At 43.2% G+C, this 21655-nt stretch overlaps 2 protein-coding genes across 2 annotated transcripts in view; one reads left to right on the forward strand and one right to left on the reverse strand.

The window, feature by feature from the left end:
- Positions 1–16556, reverse strand: part of cnbd1 (cyclic nucleotide binding domain containing 1) — a gene marked incomplete at its 5' end in the record, with an annotated part of 37935 nt that extends 21379 nt beyond the window's left edge. The window contains 5 exons of the mRNA XM_080544001.1: positions 13836–13964; positions 14190–14282; positions 15458–15574; positions 15838–15910; positions 16517–16556. Coding sequence (XP_080400127.1) covers positions 13836–13964; positions 14190–14282; positions 15458–15574; positions 15838–15910; positions 16517–16556 — 452 coding nt within the window. The remainder of the gene's footprint in view (positions 1–13835; positions 13965–14189; positions 14283–15457; positions 15575–15837; positions 15911–16516) is intronic.
- A 1632-nt stretch (positions 16557–18188) lies between these two features.
- cngb3.2 (cyclic nucleotide gated channel subunit beta 3, tandem duplicate 2) overlaps positions 18189–21655 on the forward strand; it is a gene marked incomplete at both ends in the record, with an annotated part of 13395 nt that continues 9928 nt past the window's right edge. The window contains one exon of the mRNA XM_080544002.1: positions 18189–18320. Coding sequence (XP_080400128.1) covers positions 18189–18320 — 132 coding nt within the window. The remainder of the gene's footprint in view (positions 18321–21655) is intronic.

Genomic DNA, 21655 nt, shown 5'->3' on the forward strand with positions numbered 1-21655 from the left:
CACGCACACACACACACACAGGCACATGCACAGGCACACACACACACACGTACGCACACACACACACAAAAGCACATGCGCATGCATACATACACACACACACACACACACACACATTCGGTAGCTAACACACACACACACACGCACGCACACGCACGCACGCACACAGAGGAGCTGAGCAGACAGAAAAAGCATGCCTGTGTAAGCCTGGTGGCAGATTAATTTGCGGGGCACAGGGGCTGTGTGGTGTTGTGCTAGAGGGGGCTGCTCTGCGCTGCATGGCTGTATGGCGGGGCAGGGTGCTGAGCTGAGCTTTACTGGGCTCCTGCACAGGACATGCGCCAGAGGGTCTGTAGCTCAGAGAACAGCATGGGAGGAGAACGAGAGAGAGAGACGCTCCGCTCAGCTCAGCTCAGCTCACGCCTGAAGGGATGCTGTCACAGTCCATCCACCTGCTACACTCCTGACTCACATCTCTCTCTTCCTCTCCCTCTCCCTCTCTCTCTCTCTCTCTTCCTCTCGCTCTCTCCCTCCCTTTCACTCTCTCTCTCCCTCTCTCTCTCTCCCTCTCCCTCTTGCTCCCTTTCTTTTTCTCTCTCTCTCTCCCTCTCTCTCTCTCCCTCCCTCTCCCTCTTGCTCCCTTTCTTTTTTCTCTCTCTCTCTCTCTCTCTCTCTCTCTCTCCCTTACCCTCTCCCTCTCCCTCTTGCTCCCTTTCTTTCTCTCTCTCTCTCTCTCTCCCTCTCTCTCTCTCTCTCCCTCTCCCTCTTGCTCCCTTTCTTTTTCTCTCTCTCTCTCCCTTTCTCTCTCCCTCCCTCTCCCTCTCTCTCTCTCTCTCCCTTTCCATCTCCCTCTTGCTCCCTTTCTTTTCTCTCTCTCTCTCTCTCTCTCTCTCTCTCTCTCCCTTACCCTCTCCCTCTCCCTCTTGCTCCCTTTCTTTCTCTCTCTCTCTCTCTCTCTCTCTCCCTCCCTCTCTCTCTCTCTCACTTTCCCTCTCACTCTTGCTCCCTTTCTCCCTTTCTCTCTCTCGCTCCTAATGCTCCCTCCCTCTTCCTCATCCTCTAGTTTTCTCCAGATATCTTTTGTTTCTCTCTTGATAATTCCTTCCCATTAAGTCTCCTCACAAATAAGGGTAATCTGCCTTATCTCCAGCCTGCTTCGGCCGCTCCAACACTATCTTATCGGCCACCAAATACCTTTCCTTTGGCCTATCTCAGGCAGGACGAGCCGGGAAAATTGCCACTAAAGCAGCCCCATCCAGTGACATAAATCACTGGGATAGAGCAGACTTGATAAGAGCTATCTGTCTGAAAGTTAAGGCCCACAAAGCACTTTTAGTCAGACAGTGCAACAAAAGAAAAATCGGTACCTAACTTAATTCAAATTTAAAGTGCCACTTTGCTTTGAAGATAACAGGGGGGAAACCTTCTCAAGGTAATCAATCGAATCGGGGGTCTCAAATCACAGCTTAAACGGCCTCTACTGTCTTTCTCTTCTTCTAGTTTTGGGGCCAAAAGTGAGGCTCGTATTTAAAGGAAACGTGAGTAGACTTTCCATCCCGTCAACAATAGGGGCCATAGGCGGCCAATGTCTTGGGGGATACGGTGATAAGATTTGTGTTACAGCTGTTTAGACCTTTATCAGAGATGGTCAGTCCCTCCGGCCCGTGTGGAAAGCAGAGGACGCTATCAATCACGGAGAGGAGAGGAGAACCTCGAACATTTCTGTCATAGTGTAATTCATTATAAGGAGAAAAACACATTTTGCATTTGAAGGGGGGGGGGGGGGCAAATGTCCTCCACTGTCCTGAAAGGACCCACCTTAGACTGCTCTCATATAAAAACATACAGCACACACACACACACGCACGCATGCATGCACGCACACACGGCCATATATGACAAATTCATAGCATTGCAAAGACTTTTCAGAAATGACCATCTTCGTTATTCCTTCATTACTAGAGCTAGTCAAATGCAGTTTAACTCATATTGCCATACACTGCATAAGCTACTGATCAACATGATCCTATGGTATTAAAGTTGTGCAGCATGGCAGACAAGATCAATACCGTGGCCCATTTATAATAATAATAATAACAATAATAATAATAATAATAATAATACATTGGACTTATACTGTATAGCGCTTTTCTAGACACTCAAAGACGCTTTGGGTCTTTATGGGTGTACAAGACAAAGAAAGCCTCAGGGGTCGGGAAAAGAATCAAATGAAAACGAATAAAAGCATTTTCCACAGATGCGTTTTTAGTAGAAAAGTCCTCCTTTTCTTTCCTGGTTTCTCCCAACAGCTGTCAGAGTGCTGGAACTGAGGCCGGGCAGCTGGATGTGAGGTTATGTCCCTCTGTGCCAGAAAGACATGAGTCTTGACAAAAAACACAGATTAAACCTCTAATAAATCAGTTTAAATGAGACTCTCAAGCCAATGTATGTGTCATCAAAACCACGAACCGTTTTCTGGACTGCAGTCAGAGGATGTCACAGAGAGGGGGAAGAAATCAAACTTTTATTTACACCAGCACCCAGCGGGGGATAGTATGTGCCATGGTATTGCTAAATGGGCCTATAATATGCTTTTTATTTACGATAGATATTGAGAGAAATGGTTGTGTAAGTAAGAGGACTGATGACACAAACATCAATTGCTCCCAGTGAGCGGCGCCAGCGCCTTGCATGGCAGCTTGCCGCCATTGGTGTGTGAATGTGTGTGTGAATGGGTGAATGAGAGGTCGTTGTAAAGGGCTTTGGAGCAGCTTTGGAGCAGCAAAAAAGGCGCTATATAAGTGCAGTCCATTTACCATTTACCATCTTCATTACAAACTACAATAGGTGTGCAAAAAGTGGCCATTACACTTCTTTTTATTTCAGAAACATGGCGAAATCAAGAATTTAGCGGAATCCGGATCATACACTACCTCATCCGACTAGAGTCGACGTCCACAAGTTCAACTATTTAGCTTGAGGAAGGATGGAAAACCTCTTAACTGTCTGTGTTATCTGTGACTGAGGTGAAATGGGAGCTCACAGAGACAGGTCCAAAAGCCATATCAAATGGGGCCTGCCCTTGTCGGTTCTGACCCGACTTGAACTTCTCTTCCTAAAGGTACTCTCTCTCGCATAGCCATGATATTTTGGACTCCCCATAGCCACGGCCAGCTGCTGAAGGGTTCATGTACTGTCTTAAATGATGCTCTACCTCCTTTGAAACTCATTGGGTCTGGAACAGATATTCACCCTTGTGGCGTTCCACAGGATGACTCACCCCCAGACCAGACAGGTACTTTCCCTCTTCTTTCCCTTCTCCTCAGCCAGTCTCCTCTCCTATATTGATGTTTCCACAACAAGATGGACGCCCGGTGATATTTATGTCCTTCGTCTTTTTCCGCGCAGTGTCAGACGGATTGGAAAAAAAGAAAAATCTGGTTAAAAAAAAAAGTTTTCAAGTCATCTACAGGGTACGTTGTACAGTATTTCACATCTTTCCTACACTGTAGTTGTGGGATTGGAGATGGTTTTATCACCACTGGGGTTGGAGGCTGGTCCAAGCACCTGTCTAATATCAAAGAGTGATGCGCAGGCCAGTGGAGGTGCTCACTTCATCACTCTGAGGTGTTGGCATCAGAGCCCCCCTACTATCCCCCTGCACATGGGGTGAATCATTATGACTACTGCATCAGCAGATCAGCCACCCATAACACCCATAACAACACACATGGCAAACTGCTGTACCATGACCATCTCACATGGAGTCTCTGACAAGAGTTTGCAGGCATCCTAAGACTGTTGGCCCACATAATTGCATCTGTAGCAGAACTGTGGGACAGCGGGCTTAAAATAGCCACCACTGTCCCTGAAGCTACTGCTCCTAGACTCCTCTGCACAAGTCCCACCCCACCCCTTAGTTACTGTTGCCGTCTCAGTTCCGCTTGAGCCAAAACCATGGATTACACTTGGAGGAAATTGCAGCAATAAATGATAGATAACTTTTGGAAACAAGAGTCATCTAATAACCACTGACCAACAAGTGTACAGCAGGGTTCGGCAACCCAAGTCTGAGAAAGAGCTCAATTAGGCTAGGCCTATAATTTAAGCCGCTGCTATTGCTAAATAAATACATTGAGGCCTAGGCTATACTATGTAAGTGGGCCTGCGATATTTTAAACTGCTGTCTTGGCAGAGATGTGAGGACTTGGAACACAGAAAGAACTGAACATGTATTCCCTAGTAAACTTCAGGCGCTTACAGACGTAATAAAGCGGACTCTGCACACTAGTGGTCACATGACCTACTAACACAAGTTCATATTATGCTATATCTGTCTCCAAAAGATATGATATGATTCATAATGATTTGTCCATCCCTGCGTGACAGACAATCATCCATGATCCTAGATTTATAGAATCCCAATATGCTATAGCCATGCATGAGTTACAAGAAATTATTTACGCATGGTATGGTACCTTCGCACATACATATTAAATATGACACATCAAAGTGCACTCTATGTGAAAACCTGATCACAAGTATGTTGTGTTGTATGTTGTTTTAGCAGCAAATAAGAAGAATGAGGATAGCGTGTAGATACAAAATAACCAATTTAGTTCACAGAAACACGAACAGACTGTTTAGTGTTCTGTGTTCCGGGCCGAAAGAGGGGGACATTGATCACCATTCATAGTAGAAGACCGACCAGTGCTGTCATTGTGTCAGCCACATAACATAGTGGTCAAAAGTTTGCTTCCCACGCACAAACTCATGGAATGTGAGTTAAGAGCTTGTTTTTAGAGTCTGCATTTATGTTTTTGTCAAGAGCTGACACTTTTCCCGGTTCATTTTGGGTTTGGGAAGTGGATAAAAACCACATTGCCCTGCTCTAGCCCGAGCGGACCTCACTATACATTCGTGGGGTCCCAGGCTCTCCTATATTGGCTGCGCGGGGATTCACTCATATGGGAGAAGACTGAACCTTATCTGATTACGATAGTGATAGCTCATTGTAAAAGCAAACACTGCATTCAAAATAATGTTACGTCTTCTCAAAATGAGATTTTGTCGTCAAATGACAAACACACACCATCAAATGAATAGACACTTGTAACAACCAATTGAACACTGATGTGCACAATGGAAAACACTATGATCAGTGGAAAACAGTACTATGATAAGATTATCAGTAGGCCTTTTGCATTTTCAGTGTTACACTACATACATACAGCAGCCTGTTATAAACTGTTAGGTTTTCATACTCAAATATAAAACACACAAATGCAAGAATAGATTTTTCAGCAATGACAGTTGGATTTGTAAAGTGTTCTTCATACAGAACAAACAATAGAAAAAATAAAAGATATGCATATACTCATACACAAAGGCCACAAGACCTTGTCGACATTACAGGCAATGTTCTCCCTGGCCAAGCAGAGGGGAAAGAATCGCCTGGCATGACGAATCCAGCCCTGATATACCCTGATATATTTAAACACAGGAGAGTTCACCTTTGGCCCTTTTATTGCTAAAGCTATGATTGCTAATTCAAATGCAATAGGTGTTTGCCTATGAGGAGTGTGATTGTGTGACTGGTGGTTTGAGTTTAGCATTCTGAATGGTAGCGTTTTCCATGTGAACACAAGATATTTTATCTAGGAAGAGTGTGCCAAATGTAGAGAATTGTATTTAGTGTTTCGTTAACTGTGTGGTTTAGAGCTGCAAAATGAGTGATAAGCAAGCAATGTGTTTGTCATTGTGAAGAATTGGTGTGAGATAAAATACACCAGTTTCAGGTTTTGGTCGTTGTGTTTGAGGTTCCGATGTTACTGTTAAAGCGGTAGAGAAAAACTGTAAGACTAATACCTTCCTGACAATTACATCCCTGCAGACTGCAGCTCAGTTCCTTGCCGGATAGCATCCTCCTCTATATAGTCATATGGACAGATAGAGTAAGGGACTTTCCCATACAGTATATCAAAATAACAGAGACAGTTTGTAATAATCCTTCATTCACTGACTCGGTGGTTGTCCCCTTTGACAGGCATCAAGCTTGCCAAGTCATTTCATACCAAGTAAAGGGACTTAGCGAGCTATCCTTGACCAAATCCTGAGTTGGAGCTAAAATTAGCTTTCTAACTCCCATAGGTCTCGTCCATAGTATGCCAGGTGTCGCTATAGGTCTAGACAGAGATTGCACCTGCAGAATTAAAAACAGTTGTAGATGCTCATAGAAGTACAAATAAACAGCTAGCACCGCTAGCATAACAAGATAAACTTACAAATTCTTATTTATTAACAATAAGAAACAATACATGGTACTAGGACACGGGTATTCTTTGTCAAGCTCCAGAAGTGACACAACATGGATGGTATAAAACCACAAAAATGACTTTGTCACCTACTTCGAAAAAAGGTTGATGACATCAGCAGCACCTTTTCCCCTCCTCCTACCAACACTGCTAACACCCCTTCCAGACTCTCTGCTTGACACTCGGTCTCTGGCTTATCATCTTTTTCCCCCCTCTCCCCTGATGAGATTCTCACTCTGATCACATCCAAGCGGGCAACCACAATCCCATCCCTCTCGATCCCATCCCATCCCATCCCCTCTTCTCCAATCCATTTCCTCTGACATCCTTCCTTACCTTACCACTGTAATCAACTCCTCCCTATCCACAGGATCTGTCCCGGCTGCCTTCAAAATAGCCAGAGTCAAGCCTCTCCTCAAGAAACCAACCCTTGACCCGTCCTCTGCCCACAACAACAGACCGGTATCCCTTCTCTCCTTCCCTTCCAAAACCCTTGAACGTGCTGCATCTAAACAACTGACTGACTATCTCCGGAAGTGGAGACATCTGGACCCCCACCAATCCGGCTTCAAGGCTGGGCACTCCACTGAGACTGCTCTCCTCGCTGTCACGGAGGCCCTCCACTCTGCTCAAGCGTCCTCCCTCTCCTCTGTTCTCATTCTCCTGGACCTGTCTGCTGCCTTCGACACAGTCAACCACAAGATCCTTCTCTCCATCCTCTCAGAACTGGGCATCTCTGGCACCGCACACTCCTGGTTTGCTTCCTACCTGGTGGGTCGCTCCTACCAGGTGACCTCCCTCACCACTGGGGTACCCCAGGGCTCTGTCCTAGGGCCCCTACTGTTCTCCCTCTATACCAAGTCTCTTGGCTCAGTAATCTCCTCACATGGGTTCTCCTACCACAGCTACGCAGATGATACACAACTCTACCTGCCCTTCCCTCCCTCAGACCGACATGTCTCTGCATGTCTCGCTGACATCTCTACATGGATGTCAGCCCACCATCTCAAGCTCAACCTTAACAAGACTGAGCTACTCTTCATCCCTGGGAAAGCCTTCCCTCTCCAAGACTTCTCCATCACAGTGGAGAACTCTACTGTAACCTCCTCCCTGACAGCTGTCAGAACTGCAGAGTCACTACCCATCTTCCGTCAGAGACTTGAAGACCCATCTCTTCAGGCTACACCTTAACTGCTCCTCCTGAGACATCTACTACCCCCCAGCACTGCATCTCCTGAGACACCTGCTTTTCCCCTTTACTGTGTCTCCTCAGAATTCTACTTACCATGACAGACATATATCCAACAGAAATAGTTGGATCGTGACACTTCAAATAGTATCGATTGTAAGTCGCTTTGGAATAAGGCGTTTGCTAAATACCAAAAATGTAAATGTAAATGATTGAGAAACATGACATGGAATGGAATGGGAACAAATGAAGCGGACTCTGTCTACGGATCCAGTCCTTACACTCTTTGATTCGTCCAGAGGAACAATATGCCTCAAGATCCATGACAGAGACAGAGAAACGCTGTGCTCAGGTTGAGGAGGAGTTTCTAGGGCTCGTGTATTGGTGTGGAAAGTGTCACAGTTTTGTCTATGGTCTACCTACTTTTACAGCGGAAACTGATCACAAACCGGTGATTCGGATCATTAAAAAAGAACCTGAATGTCTCCCAGAATTCAGCGCATGATGATGAAGCTTCAGAGGTATGACTTTGAGCTGATACGCCAGGGAAATACATTGCTTGCTGATGCTTTGTCTAGGGCACCTCTTCCCAGCACAAGGGCACAGGTCACCCCCACGTGTGATGATGTTGAAGTGCATCTTCTCTTCCTGTGTCTGACATCATGGTGCAGAGAATCGAGCAGGAAACAGCGAAGGATGCAACGCTGCAAGCGATGATGACCAATCTCCAAGATGGCTGCCCACAGTTGCCCACAGCTGCCCACAGTTGCCCACATCCTGTCAGAGCTGATCTGAGTGGCCTAGTGCTCAGACAGAACAGGATGGTGATTCCGCTGTCCATGCGTCAGGCCATGCGTCAGAGCGAGAGAGGCAGTGTACTGGCCAAGGATTAATATGGACATCGATCAGGGGATGACTGAAAAATGTGACACTTGCCTCAGACATCACTACAAACAAACAAAAGAACCAATGCTGATTGCAGACATGCCAACCGAACCGTGGCAAAAAGGTGGGAACTGATTTATTCCATCTGAATGACAAAGATCTATCTTGTGGTGATCAATTACTACTCAAACTATCCTGAAGTAGTACAGCTTGCTAGCACATCAGCCTTTTGTGTTATCACACACATTAAAAGCTTCTTCGCAAGGCATGGGATCCCACAATCTGTGGTTAGTGACAATGGACCACAGTACAGCTGCAGAGAATTCAGGCAGTTCGCAGAGCAGTATGGGTTTCAGCACAACACCTCCAGTCTTCTGTACCCACAGACAAATGGCAAAGCTGAAAAAGGGGGTCCAAATTGTTAAGAGACTTTTGAAAATGCTGCACCATAGCCGTGTGCCTCTCCTGCTGAGCTCCTCATGGGCCGCAAGTTGCGTACCACACTGCTACACATTCCATCTGGAGAGGACAACAAAGGAGTGATTAAGAAACAGCAACACCTGAAGATGAAACAGGAAGAGTACTATGACAAAACAGCCAGGAGACTGGAAGCTCTGTTGGAAAAAAGATGCAGTGAGAATTGAGGATCACAATACCTGGAACAGAAAGTCGACTGTACAATCTGTGCTCAAGAGGAACCATAGGAGTTTGCTTAGGACTCAGGAGAACTTTCAGGAACAAGGTCCTGAGCTCAGGGTAAGTCCTGACCAGCACACTGATGATTCTCCTCCACCGACTGTGAGAGAACTGACACACCAGCTGTCAGAAGGTCAGTCAGACCTAGGAGATTACCAGAGAGACTGATAGAGGACATAGAACCCTAAAAAGGAATGTATGAGTTCAAGATTATTATTATTTTTAAATATTTTAGATCGCAAACAATGTTATTATAGGGATCTTTGGGAAAACAAAGAAAAGAATAAACAAAGTCTTAAGAATACATTTGAGTTTAATTGGTTGTGTGTTGATATGTCTATAGCTTGGCTATAGAAAGAGTTAGCAACAGTTGTAGATGCTCGGAGAAGTACAAATAAACAGCTACCAAGAAGAGAAACTTACAAACTATCGTATTTCTCAACAAGAAGAACCATTACATATACTTATACATTATACTCATTTAAAGATTGGATCTTACACAGAAGTCATGGTTAAGCCATTTGCTCATAAGACAAGACATCAGACCCACCCAGTTCTTGGGTCACATTTTATAGAAGTTCATGTCCTCAGTTCTTGGGCTACACTCAATGTCTAAATGTATTCCTAATATGGGCATAACTCTCTAGAAATCCCTAAGTAAGGCATGAGTTATAAGTAAGTAAGTAAGACATGAGTTGCCAGAAGAACATGTTTATGTTGCAGAGGTGGATTGCCAAACCTTGCTTGAGACCTGAAGACGCGTGTTAACTCACGAATGCCAGTTCAGGGGGCTAACATCTTTCTGGTGAACAAGACTGGACACCACCGATTCATTCCCCGCTGGCCCCATTTACACATTGTTAATATCACGATAGTCCTCATACCACACTCTGACCAATCTGATAAATACCACTGTACATCCAGCCAAGCAATATTCCCTGAGTTTGCATCTTAGGTACAGATGCCTAGAGCTGTGTAAATCCCTCTTAGGCCTAAGTAAGGCCGCCTGCTATTACCCTAGATAAAGATGAAATACATAATATATAAAGATTTGAGGTAATATTGGATAATGGTGTCTGCCCGATAGTTGGATAATGATAATAGATGGCTTTTGGAAGACTAGCCCATCAGCGGAGGAGGGTAAATCAGAAAATGAATAGCTGAAGTCAAAGCAACATTGATTGGCTCCGTTTCGGAAAGTACATCATTGAAGGGAGACTGTCTGGCTCTTTTCCATTGTGCGCGAGTCGTCTGACAGACTTATCTTTTGAAATGTGTTGAAAGAAGAGATGTGCAGCAGGCAGTATATTGAATGGTATTTTATTGTGCTGTTCACTCTCGCTGTCTCTCTGGTAGAGAGGCATGTTTATTGAGCAGAGTGTCAAAAAGGGTTTTCTTCATCTCTGCTTATGTCATCCCAATCCCAAATACATTGCTCAATCATAAACTATAGCTCCAAACACAACACACACCATATGTAAATAAAGCCTCATACAGTACTGTATTCCCACATAGCCCTTCACGATGCATGTATGCTCATTGTGTGCATGTACCGTGTACTCATCAGGCAATCAAATCAAACGCCCTCACAATTTCGATAAACAGCTATATATATTATTTATAAGCTATGAGAAAGACACAACAGAAATTGAGCGTATCGATAAAATAAAATCGGATAGGATGGCAGACACAACAGAAATGGAGGGAAACTAGGTTACACCGTTTTTTCCCAGATTCTACAGCATCCCGTAGCTTCCAGACCTAGAATGTTCTAGAACGGTCGGAAAAGAGGAAATCGTTTCTGAATGGAAAGTAAAGAGATGGGGGACGGAGTCGCTGATTCATAAAGAAAAATAAATAGATTAAATAAAACAAAAACAGTCTAAAAGTGCAGACAGAGCAGGTTGTGTTGGCTGGCTTCCTTCAGAAAACAAGCCAATGTCTTCTGCTGGCCCGCGCATCAAGGGCCCTCTCCCTCGGTCCATTACCCAGAAGCACCGGGGCTGTCCGCCCGGCCTGTCCATTGGGGCATGGGGAAGGGGCGGGGTGATGGGAGGGGGCGGTGAACACATGCACTTCCTGCCCCAAGTGTTGGCACACAGACAGGCTCTCACGGGAACAAGTTGTAAGGACAGGAAGTGTCTGTGTGTGTGTGTGTGTGTGTGTGTGTGTGTGTGTGTGTCTCAGCTTTGTTGAGCCCCCACTCCGGTTGCCCTGAATGTGGAAATCTGGCTAAGCAGCAGGAATTGATTTTTAAAAAGAAAGAAATGCACGCACACGCACACACACACACACACACACGGTCACACAGTCACACAAAAGCAGGATCTCATTGGCAAAAGGGCTTTCATACCATATATATGTTGGCAAAGCTGAAATCTTGAAAGAAGCTTAATGATGCCTGACAAACACGTCATGACATTCTGTACACGCAAGTACACACAGAGTGAAGACAGTAAGAGGAGATCCACACACACTTACTGATACAGTGCGTTTTAGACGCCCATGACATGATGATCAGAAGACAACAAAATGGCTCTAGGGGTTATTATACATAATACTGTACAACAACAACATGGCTTCAAAGAAATCTTCTTCAACCAAATACAACCACCAATTCTCCCCCCCAAATATACTCTCAGACTCTCAAACTTAACCTAGATATGAAGATACACAGTTCTATACATCTTTATAATAAAAGAAAGTAGTTGAATGAAAAGCAGTGAAGCAGCCTAGGGCCAAAACAGTACAGGATTGTAGTAGAGACATATGGAGGAAAGGGATCATGCTATCTCCAGCTCCATCTGTGGAGGGTGGCAGAGAGGAGTAGTGAGGAACACCTTTCATTAACCTTGACCTTCCTCCTGTTGTGCTTAGTCACAGCCTCCCAGATCAGAGATAAGGCCGTGGCGGGCTGTTAAAACAACAGACAGGCAGCCTTACAGTACTGTGCATAGGCTACTGTATGGTGGCTGTAGTTACCTTTTGTCTAGAGCTGTTTATGCCAATGCCAATGGATATTATACAACGGATAGATCCGGTCCATTGTCTCTATTGGTCAGTTTGCGTTCCAGCCGTGCTGATATCCATGATATATGCACGTCCTAAATGGAATGTTGACACATCTTTTCATATTACTCCGTAATGGTATATATTACCGTTATCGAAGTTATATTATTACCGTTGCTTAGCAACCGATAAACAACTGTTCAGCGGATGAATACACTTAAAACATAGTTCCATTAAAATACATCAATTAAAAGTTTGTCTTGTCTTTCTTCTGTGAAATATTGATAGATAAATGTGGCAACCGTTGTATAAAAGCGTTATGGAACGAGACGCCGTGGTATATCGTGGATATCGGCACAGCTAGGGGGGTGTAACGGCACTCTGCTTTGCGTCGTGCCTAACCACCCCGCTAGCTGTGCCGATATCCACGAAGTACATCTGTTTTGAATCTGGTCAGAAAGGGGATCTTTTTCTGAATCAGTCATCTATCCATCCATCCACCCATTGATCCGTCCATCCAAACTGTGAGAACAAATATTTTTTCCACAGTACGTACCCAAACGCTTAACTGCGGAGAGCCCTGTGTTTTGTACATGGGAGACGACGCGCAGTTTTATAAATGGTAAATGGACTGACTTATATAGCGCCTTTATCCAAAGCGCTTTACAACAGCCTCTCATTCACCCATTCACACACAGATTCACACACCAATGGCGGCAAGCTACCATGCAAGGCGCCGGCCCGCTCACTGGGAGCAATTTGGGGTTCAGTGTCTTGCCCAAGGACACTTCGATATGTGGCCAGCCGGGGCTCGAACGGCCGATCTGCCAACCTTGCGATCATTAGACGGCGGCTCTACCTCCTGAGCCACAGCCAAAGACGTCTTCAAAGTTCTGTTGCTGAAGGGATTAATTCAGATAAATGTGAACACCTATGTAACTACCTGTTACATTAGCCCCCACAGGCCCTCCCAATGAAACACCTCTGTGCCCTGTGCTTCGACGCTCCTCTAGAAAAGCCAATAAAACCATATTGCAACCTTGTGAAACTTGGGGAGGATGAAAAGGAAAGATTGAATCGAAAACATGGGAATGTCAGGGAATCAAATTTGCACTGGGCTGCAGACAACCCCAAATGAAAACACGACCGTGAGCTTGCTTGCTACCAATGAGCTAACATCTACTAACAATCGCTCCGCTAGCCCAAATGAACCTTGTACTCTTAACATGCCGGGGCAATCTCACAATGATTAACTGTGACATGAGGGAAACAAAACACTAAAGCAAAGGGCATAAACTGTCCCATCAAAAATTAATCAAAGTACAAGCTTTGATTATAAGGAGGTCTGGCGATGGCTTAGTGGTTCATTTGGAGAGTTCCCTCTGTAGTGGCACCAGATGTTATTGATTTTACATTCTTAATATGTCACGCTGGGCTTTTTCGGAGTTCAACATGATCCTCAACTGCATCTGGCTAATTCTAATGAAAACAGTGCTTCATCATCTGTTGGCCAAGGGGAAATTTGAGGAGGAGCAGCGCCAAACATATTCATATCTAGATCATGATTAGAGCATATAGAGCTTTCGGGGAAGGAACAAACTGCCCCCCTCTGGACGAAGACTGAAGTGCAATGTTCACAGTACTTGAACAGAGATACAGTTCAAGTGTATGATGAGTGGTTCACAAGAATGTAATGAAAAGGTACAGTATATGAAATATTTCTGTATTTAAAAAGTACTCACAACTTCTTTAGGGCTTTTATCATATGGTTGATAAGTGTCTCTTGTGTCTGCCTGCCAAGGCTCTTGTTCCTTGTGATGTCCAGGGAGGCTTGGCTCTCATTGGCCTTCAGTTTCTCAGCAGCATGAGTGCTGTTAGGGGAAAAAAAAGAAATTCCATTATACATTTTCCAGGTCTTCACCAGATATAGAATGTGTGTACGGTAACAATTGTAAAAAGGCATAGTTAATTAACTAAACAGGCAACTGACATTTGAAATCAGTCTCCATGGGATATTTACACATGCAACTTTTCTGTCAAAGTAAAGGATGAATTGCAAAAGCATCAAAGCATCAAAACATCCGGAAGTCCATTACCATTGTCCTGGTTTACTTCCCTTCGACCAGAGCTGCAGATACATCCCACTCAACTCCCACGGGAAGTCATCATACTGGCATTTCCCAGGCAAACTAGCCTATTCTAAACTAGTCTATTCTAAACTAGCCTATTCTAAACTAGCCTATTCTAGCACTCCTTGGCAAACCCTTTTTCAAGATGGCCGACCCCAGCTGAGAGCAGATCTACAGTATATTTACACCAATTAAAGCTATGACTCATATCTATTTATTTTAGGATACATTTTGGACACTTGTAATCCAAATCTACTTACAATTACAAATGACTAATTACAGGGACATTCCCAAAAGGCTGTGCCTCTCAATGGGTTTCAGGCAGGATTTGCACTCACAACCGTCCGATCACCAGTCCAACTCACTATCCGCTAAACCACCACTACCTCAACTCATAGGTCAAACCCTGAGTGGGTTTGTTGTCCAACCAGATTGATTGGCAGGCTCTGCTATTGTGTCATTCCAGTCCAGGGAATAGGAGTAAAACGTTTCCCACGCTGCTTGCCTATGCCACTTTGTTTTATTTTATATTTATTTTTGGTTATAGTTAAAATGTAAAAGTTTCTTCTTGAGAGCAATCAAAAAGATTTATGTTATGGAGTTTTTTGTTGTTGCCCTCTACACACGCAAGTTGCACAATGCAAGCAAGAAAGATAGGCTTATATTAAGCTTTCTGGCATAGTGTACTTTGACAAAAAGGCCCTGCTCCAATCCTTGAAGCTTAATTAGATGAATATGATTTAATCAAATTAGCCCTCAAAAGCCAAGACTCTTCCTCCCACATGTTATTCGTATTTATGCCTGTGCATGATAGAAACATGAACACTAGCTAAAAACAATGTTCTATATATCATCAGGACAAAAAGTACATGACATCAAAAACATGGTCAGCGCAAATGCTTATCAGAACTTAAAGGTTGATATACTGTTAGAATAAACATATAAAGCACAGACAATTCATTCTTCACAACAGGCTGTAATAATACAGTAATGCCCACTACCCAGGTCCATGTATAATAGATGCTGAAGGTAATAGCCTAGACATGAAGACAACTCATCTTATCACACTGAGCTGGACAAAGGAACAGTTTCATGCACAATTGCTGACATCTACTGGTACAACAAAGCATTAATGCAGGGCTTCTCGAGAAACACTTGCGATTATCATCCCTGAACACATAATCAATTCCTGCATTTGGCAATGGCTGTTATCTCGACTAGCTGCAGACACTTACGTTTTGCTGTCTGCCTTAAGTGGTATTCCGGGGAGTACTTTCTTTGGATATAGAAATATCTTTTGATAGGAATTCATGAAATCTTGATGGGCCTCTTCAGTGGACTGGGAGCTATTGCTGTAAAGACAATAAACTGTTTCAATATAATGACATAAAGCATCAAATACATTGTATGACAGAATCATGACTTTGAATGAAAACTTTTGATTAAAAAAATGAAAAAAGAGAGAGAAATAAAACAAAAGCAGATAAAGCCTGAATAGTTTCTGGATGGTTTTAGGATAACCATTTAAATCATATATTTAACAAATGTTAAATTTTCCCTAATGTAGGTTCTGAAACACATTGATAATGATGGATAAACTAGTGTTGAACCTTACTTATCTTTCAGCCCGTCAATTCTGCACAAGGCCTTCAGATGGGTGTAATCTATGCCCAGGATTCTCTGACAATCTGGAGGACGTAATGAAATATTATCGATGGTGTTACAAGACATTCAGTTCTCATTCATCAGGTCTCGACGATCATTCGCATTGATTGCTCATATGCTCAATATTCAGTATAAACGTAGTGAATAATAAGACGGGAAATGATTCGGCTAACCTGTGACCTCAATCAATTGAATAAGATAAATAGAATTATAGACAATGTTATATTTCGTGATCTTAGAATGATAAGGTTCTATCTCCGTTTAGGGTAGTTCAGAGATATTGAGCGTCAACGTTTTTACATTCCATTATGTTTTGTGAGATGGAACCTTTGTATTTTATGAATTACTAACTCAAAAATGTCAACATTTTAAAAATACCACACAGGCATTAATAAACACCTAATGGATCAGATTATGTAAAAAACTCAATTTTGACAAAAACGGAGATAGAACCTTATAATTCTAACGTCACGAATCAATGTTATATTTCACGATGTTCACGGCAAACCGGATTGTGAATGCAACAAGAAGGCGCTCAACTGTGTTTTGTTAATAATGTTCGCTTCTAGGTGCGCTAGGTTGACACTGACATGGTTTCTTTTGGACAAGAGAAACAGACAATACTCTACCAGTACGCTGCAACCTGGGAGACGTGGGCTGAAGTGCCATTTCCTTAAGATAAGATTCCTTAAGATAAGATAAAACTGGGGTAAAAGGAACACGGGGAAACAGTGTAGATCCAGGCTATGAACAGACGACTCGGTGGCATGTCATGTGTTTGTACTAGCTTCCGTGTACCGTGGTTACCATGGCAACCGTGTTCCAATACAACAGCATCAGGTTCTTTCTTCTGAACACAACCTGTTGATTTGCAACTTGATCCAGATATGTAATAATGAACTGTAATGAACTGTAATGAACTGTAATGAACTGTTCAACATAGATCAGAGAAGAGCTTCACTAATGACTGATAGGCCTACATGATACACAAAGCCACATTGGGTCAACTATAGGATGTTGCACACTAGCATACAGAGTATATAATTACACAGCAAGCCTAATCACTTTAATTATTAGTGAGCTACAGAACTAAATGCCCTATGCTTAAGTCTTTCATACTAACTGTACAGCAGTGGTGTAGTCTAGGTGATACGCAGGACTACGCCATATACCCACTAGGAAAGGCCAAGGATTTCCATATACCCACTTAAAAATGTGTGAGGATACGTAACTGCGTTTTTTCACTTTCATTCATAACATTCACCCCATCTGTGTTACGAAGCACTTGAATTTTTAACCATAGGGACTGACTATAGCGTCATATACCATCAAAGGGGGGAGATGCGATATGCAATATCATGTCAAAATGCAGCACTATCATGCACAGGTCAGCCTTATAACATGTAGGGCCGGTTTCAGAGACAAGGCTTAAGCCTAGTCCTGGACTAAATCACACTTTCAATGTAAAATCTCCATTGAAGATGTTTTTTAGTCTAGGATTAGGCTTAAGCCTTGTCTGTGAAACCGGCCCCCTAATGTTAGATAATATATAACGTTAGCGCAGATGTATTTTTATGGCGTTCCGAAATAAACGATATGAGGCTGGGAGGGGAAAATCACAATATACCCACTAGAAAACACTAGACTACACCACTGCTGTACAGTAGGCTGTAGCCTACTTCTCTAGCATTTGTCTTCCCCCATGAGACACAGAAGTAATCCTCTCATTGGCAAGTGGCTGGTTTAATTAAGTAAGTGATGTCTGAGTTGATGCGCTCCTGACCATTCATGAGTCTTATCAGCTCTGCCTATTCTGTGCAGTGAGCACATATGGCTCCTCAACGTGAGTCCAACGATGATCTGGCCAGATACATTAGCAGGGAGCAGTTGAAGACACAGCATTTTTTGAAATACACCTATGTATTTACACTGTAGTGATATAGCCTACTGTATAATATAATGAAATACAATATATATGATTATAGGTTATAAAGTAATATACAAAGGGTCCAAATGGAGCCATTGCTCAGAGACACTCCCACCCCCCACCTCAGAGGTTACAAAGCCAATTTGTTATCATAGCTTGGGATGGACTTACATGGATTTAGAGTTGGGAGCTGCTTGTACACAGGGTATTAGTTAGTCTAAAAGCACTAATTGAATCAGGTCCCACTGGTTATGACGCCGGCAGTTGCTCGGACAGGACAGAGATAGGAGTTCACTGTGGGGATCTCAGCACCTCTCCCCTAATAGAACCAGCAGAACCAGCAGAACCTCCAGGAGACGACAGAACCTCCAGCCATGTTCCGCACGCTGAAGGGGATGTTTGTGGTGGCGGTGGCCCCAGAGAGCCCCACCTCGGCCCAGGCTCCAGCTCCAGCTCCGGCCCAGACCCCAGCCCCTACTCCTGCTCCTACACCTGCATCTGCTAAGGTAACAGATCGCTGACTCAACTCTTATCCCTATAGAGTCCAGTAAGCTTATTTATTCACTGTGAGGCGTAAGCAAAAAAACCTTGCTGTATGATTTATATGTATATGTTACGGTACATGTGGGAATACGGTACATGTGGGAAAACTAGGGTTAGGGTTAGGTGCTACGTCGACTTGGTACATGCTGGCATGTCTAACCCTAACCCTAATCCTAACCCTAACCCTAACCCTAACCGTAGCACCCTAGCACCTAACCCTAACCCTAGTTTTCCCACATGTACCGTAACATTTGAAGAATAATTGTCTTTGTGATGCTATTTTACAACATCAATTTATAAGTTCAAAGTAAATGATTAAACTGTGGACTGTATAACTGTAAACTGTATAACTTGTAGAGCCCCCTCACCTATGTTTCTGTTTTCTAATGACAGGCTGTTGCTTCTGTATGGTAACATCAGGCTATAATGTCATTTATTACATTAGATTAGATTCAATGTTATCTTATCATACTTGTTTTCTATGACATCTTTGTCATCATAAAGACAAATAATATGTCTTCCTCCTCCATGTCTTTTTTACTCTTCTAATCAAAACGATGACATTGTCATTGTTTAGTTTTTTTTCCATTTGGCTCATTTTGACATTGTTCATTACTCAAAGGCACATTCAAATCTATTGCATTATGATTAGAGCTTCATTTAAAAACAGTCTATCAGGCAGTGTGGTTTGTCTCCTACTAAAATCTACCGCTCTGCTCGAAATTGTCTCTAAATTAAAATGTCTTCTAATCGCTATGATTTGAATAATGAAGCTGAAGGTTTGACTTTGAGGCAGTGTTCCTTGTCTCAGCAGGAAGAAAAGCCTGCAGATAAAGAGAACGAGGCCAACAAAGAGAAGAAACCACCGGGTACGTCTTCCTTCATGTGGTAATAACATAGACAGAAGAAATGCTTTAAACAAGGTCCATACTGTAGGCATACTGTATATGTCTGAATTGTGCAGTGTGTTTTTCACTGTATGTTTTTTAACAAGCAAAAACATGTCCAAGAATAATGGCTCTTGAACTATACAGTAAGCCAGTGGTGTAGTCTAGTTTTTTCTAGTGGGTATATTGTGATTTTTCCCTCCCAGCCTCATATTGTTCATTTCGGAACGGCATAAAAATACATCTGTGCTCTCTGTCTAACGTTATATATCTAACATTACATGTTATAAGGCTGATCTGTGCATGACAGTGCTGCATTTTGACATAATTTCATGTCGCATCTCCCCCCTTTGATGGTATATGACACTGTAGTCAGTCCCAATGGTCCAAAATGCAAGTGCTTTGTAACACAGACGGGGTGAATTTTATGAATGAAAGTGAAAGTTCTCTCACAAAACGCTGTTACGTATCCTCACACATTTTTAAGTGGGTATATGGAAATCCTTGGCCTTTCCTAGTGGGTATACGGCGTAGTCCTGCGTATCACCTAGACTACACCACTGCTGTAAGCCTACTGTGAGGCTGTGAGGGATGAGGGGTTACCATGTTGGTTGGTAGGATGGTACAGTAGGATGGTACAGTAGGATGGTACAGTCGGATGGTACAGTAGGATGGTACAGTAGGATGTAGGTCAGGGCTCATCTGGCTGTTTGTAAGAGCAGCACAGAGGGGTTCCAAGTTGAAGCGTATACTTGTATTGACGTAGGTAAGATTTTGAAAACTAGTATTTGTGAGATGGTCTGATGAATGTCAACTGCCGATGTTAAGAAAACATTCATTGTCGACCTCTTTTCTAGTGTCTACTTTCTAAATGTACTAGTTCACCTAGAGAGTTCTATTACCTTTTACATGTTAACAGAGTTTGGCAGAAGCAATGGATATTTATTTTCATTGTCGACATATGTCCCTCTTTACCTACCCCCCATGCCTTTCTGTGCAGAGCCTACTCCAGATCCAGCCCCAGCCCCAGCCCCAGCCCCAGCCCCAGCCCCAGCCCCAACCTCAGCCCCAGCCCCAGCCCCAACCCCAGCCCCAACCCCAGCAGAGAAACCAGCAGATCCAGCCAAGCCTGCAGAGGGAGGAACTGAAGGGTAAGGGCAGTACATACAATACATACAGTACCATCTGCATCAAAGGCTCTCTTAAGCTTCCCTCACTGATACGAAGAACTAGATATTGAGCATATGAGGAAGATGCATCTTCTTAATATCTTACCACCCACTTCCCCCTGAGTGTCAAATTCATAGTCTAATCCAACCTGATTAAGTCCCAGCTGGAGGTAGACCGCATAGAGAGCACACTGGTAGAGACAAATACGAACGTTGCCCATAGGGTCTATCGTATATCCCCAGGTAGGAGAAAAGACAGATTAAATGAAAAAGGAGCTGAAAGGAGATTAGAAGATTTGCAGCTTTGTGATCTAAGCTCAGTGGAGCTTTACAATGACACAACAAGAAAAAATCCATCTTTTAAAAAATCCAGTATTATAGGTGATTCTTAGCCTAGGCAACTTGTCAAAGCCAAAATCTGAGGTTGCATTACACATTTACCGTATTTTCCGGACTATAAGTCGCGGTTTTTTTCATACTTTGGCTGGTCCTGCGACTTATAGTCAGGTGCGACTTATATATCAATAATTCATAATCTCTGACTGACATGAACTGACATACGGTAATCTCTGACTGACATGAACCAAGGAGTAAATCCGCTAGCGCCTCATACACGATAGAATAGCCATTATACTTGACAATGTGGACATTAAACACGACAATGTGGACATTAAACATGATGTTATGGACCTTATACACAATGTTATGGACGTTAGAAACGATATTAAAGTCATTTATTCCTTCCAGAGGCTGTTTAACGTTGCAATGTTGTACCCGCGAGTAGCATTTTGCTACTTCCGGTAGCGCTTCATACGCGATAGAATAGCCATTATACTCGACAATGTGGACATTAAACACGACAATGTGGACATTAAACATGATGTTATGGACCTTATACACAATGTTATGGACGTTAGAAACGATATTAAAGTCATTTATTCCTTCCAGAGGCTGTTTAACGTTGCAATGTTGTACCCGCGAGTAGCATTTTGCTACTTCCGGTAGCGCTTCATACGCGATAGAATAGCCATTATACTCGACAATGTGGACATTAAACACGACAATGTGGACATTAAACATGATGTTATGGACCTTATACACAATGTTATGGACATTAGAAACGATATTAAAGTCATTTATTACCTTTTAGAGGCTGTTCAAAGTTTCATTTTTCCTCCGCGACGCCATGTTGTTAGCCCCGCGCTAGCTAGCGGACTTTACACTCGATAATACAAGTATTCC

This window comes from Nansenia antarctica, assembly GCF_963989245.1.
Source record: "Nansenia antarctica genome assembly, chromosome: 13".
In the NCBI taxonomy this organism is placed as follows: Eukaryota; Metazoa; Chordata; class Actinopteri; order Argentiniformes; family Microstomatidae; genus Nansenia; species Nansenia antarctica.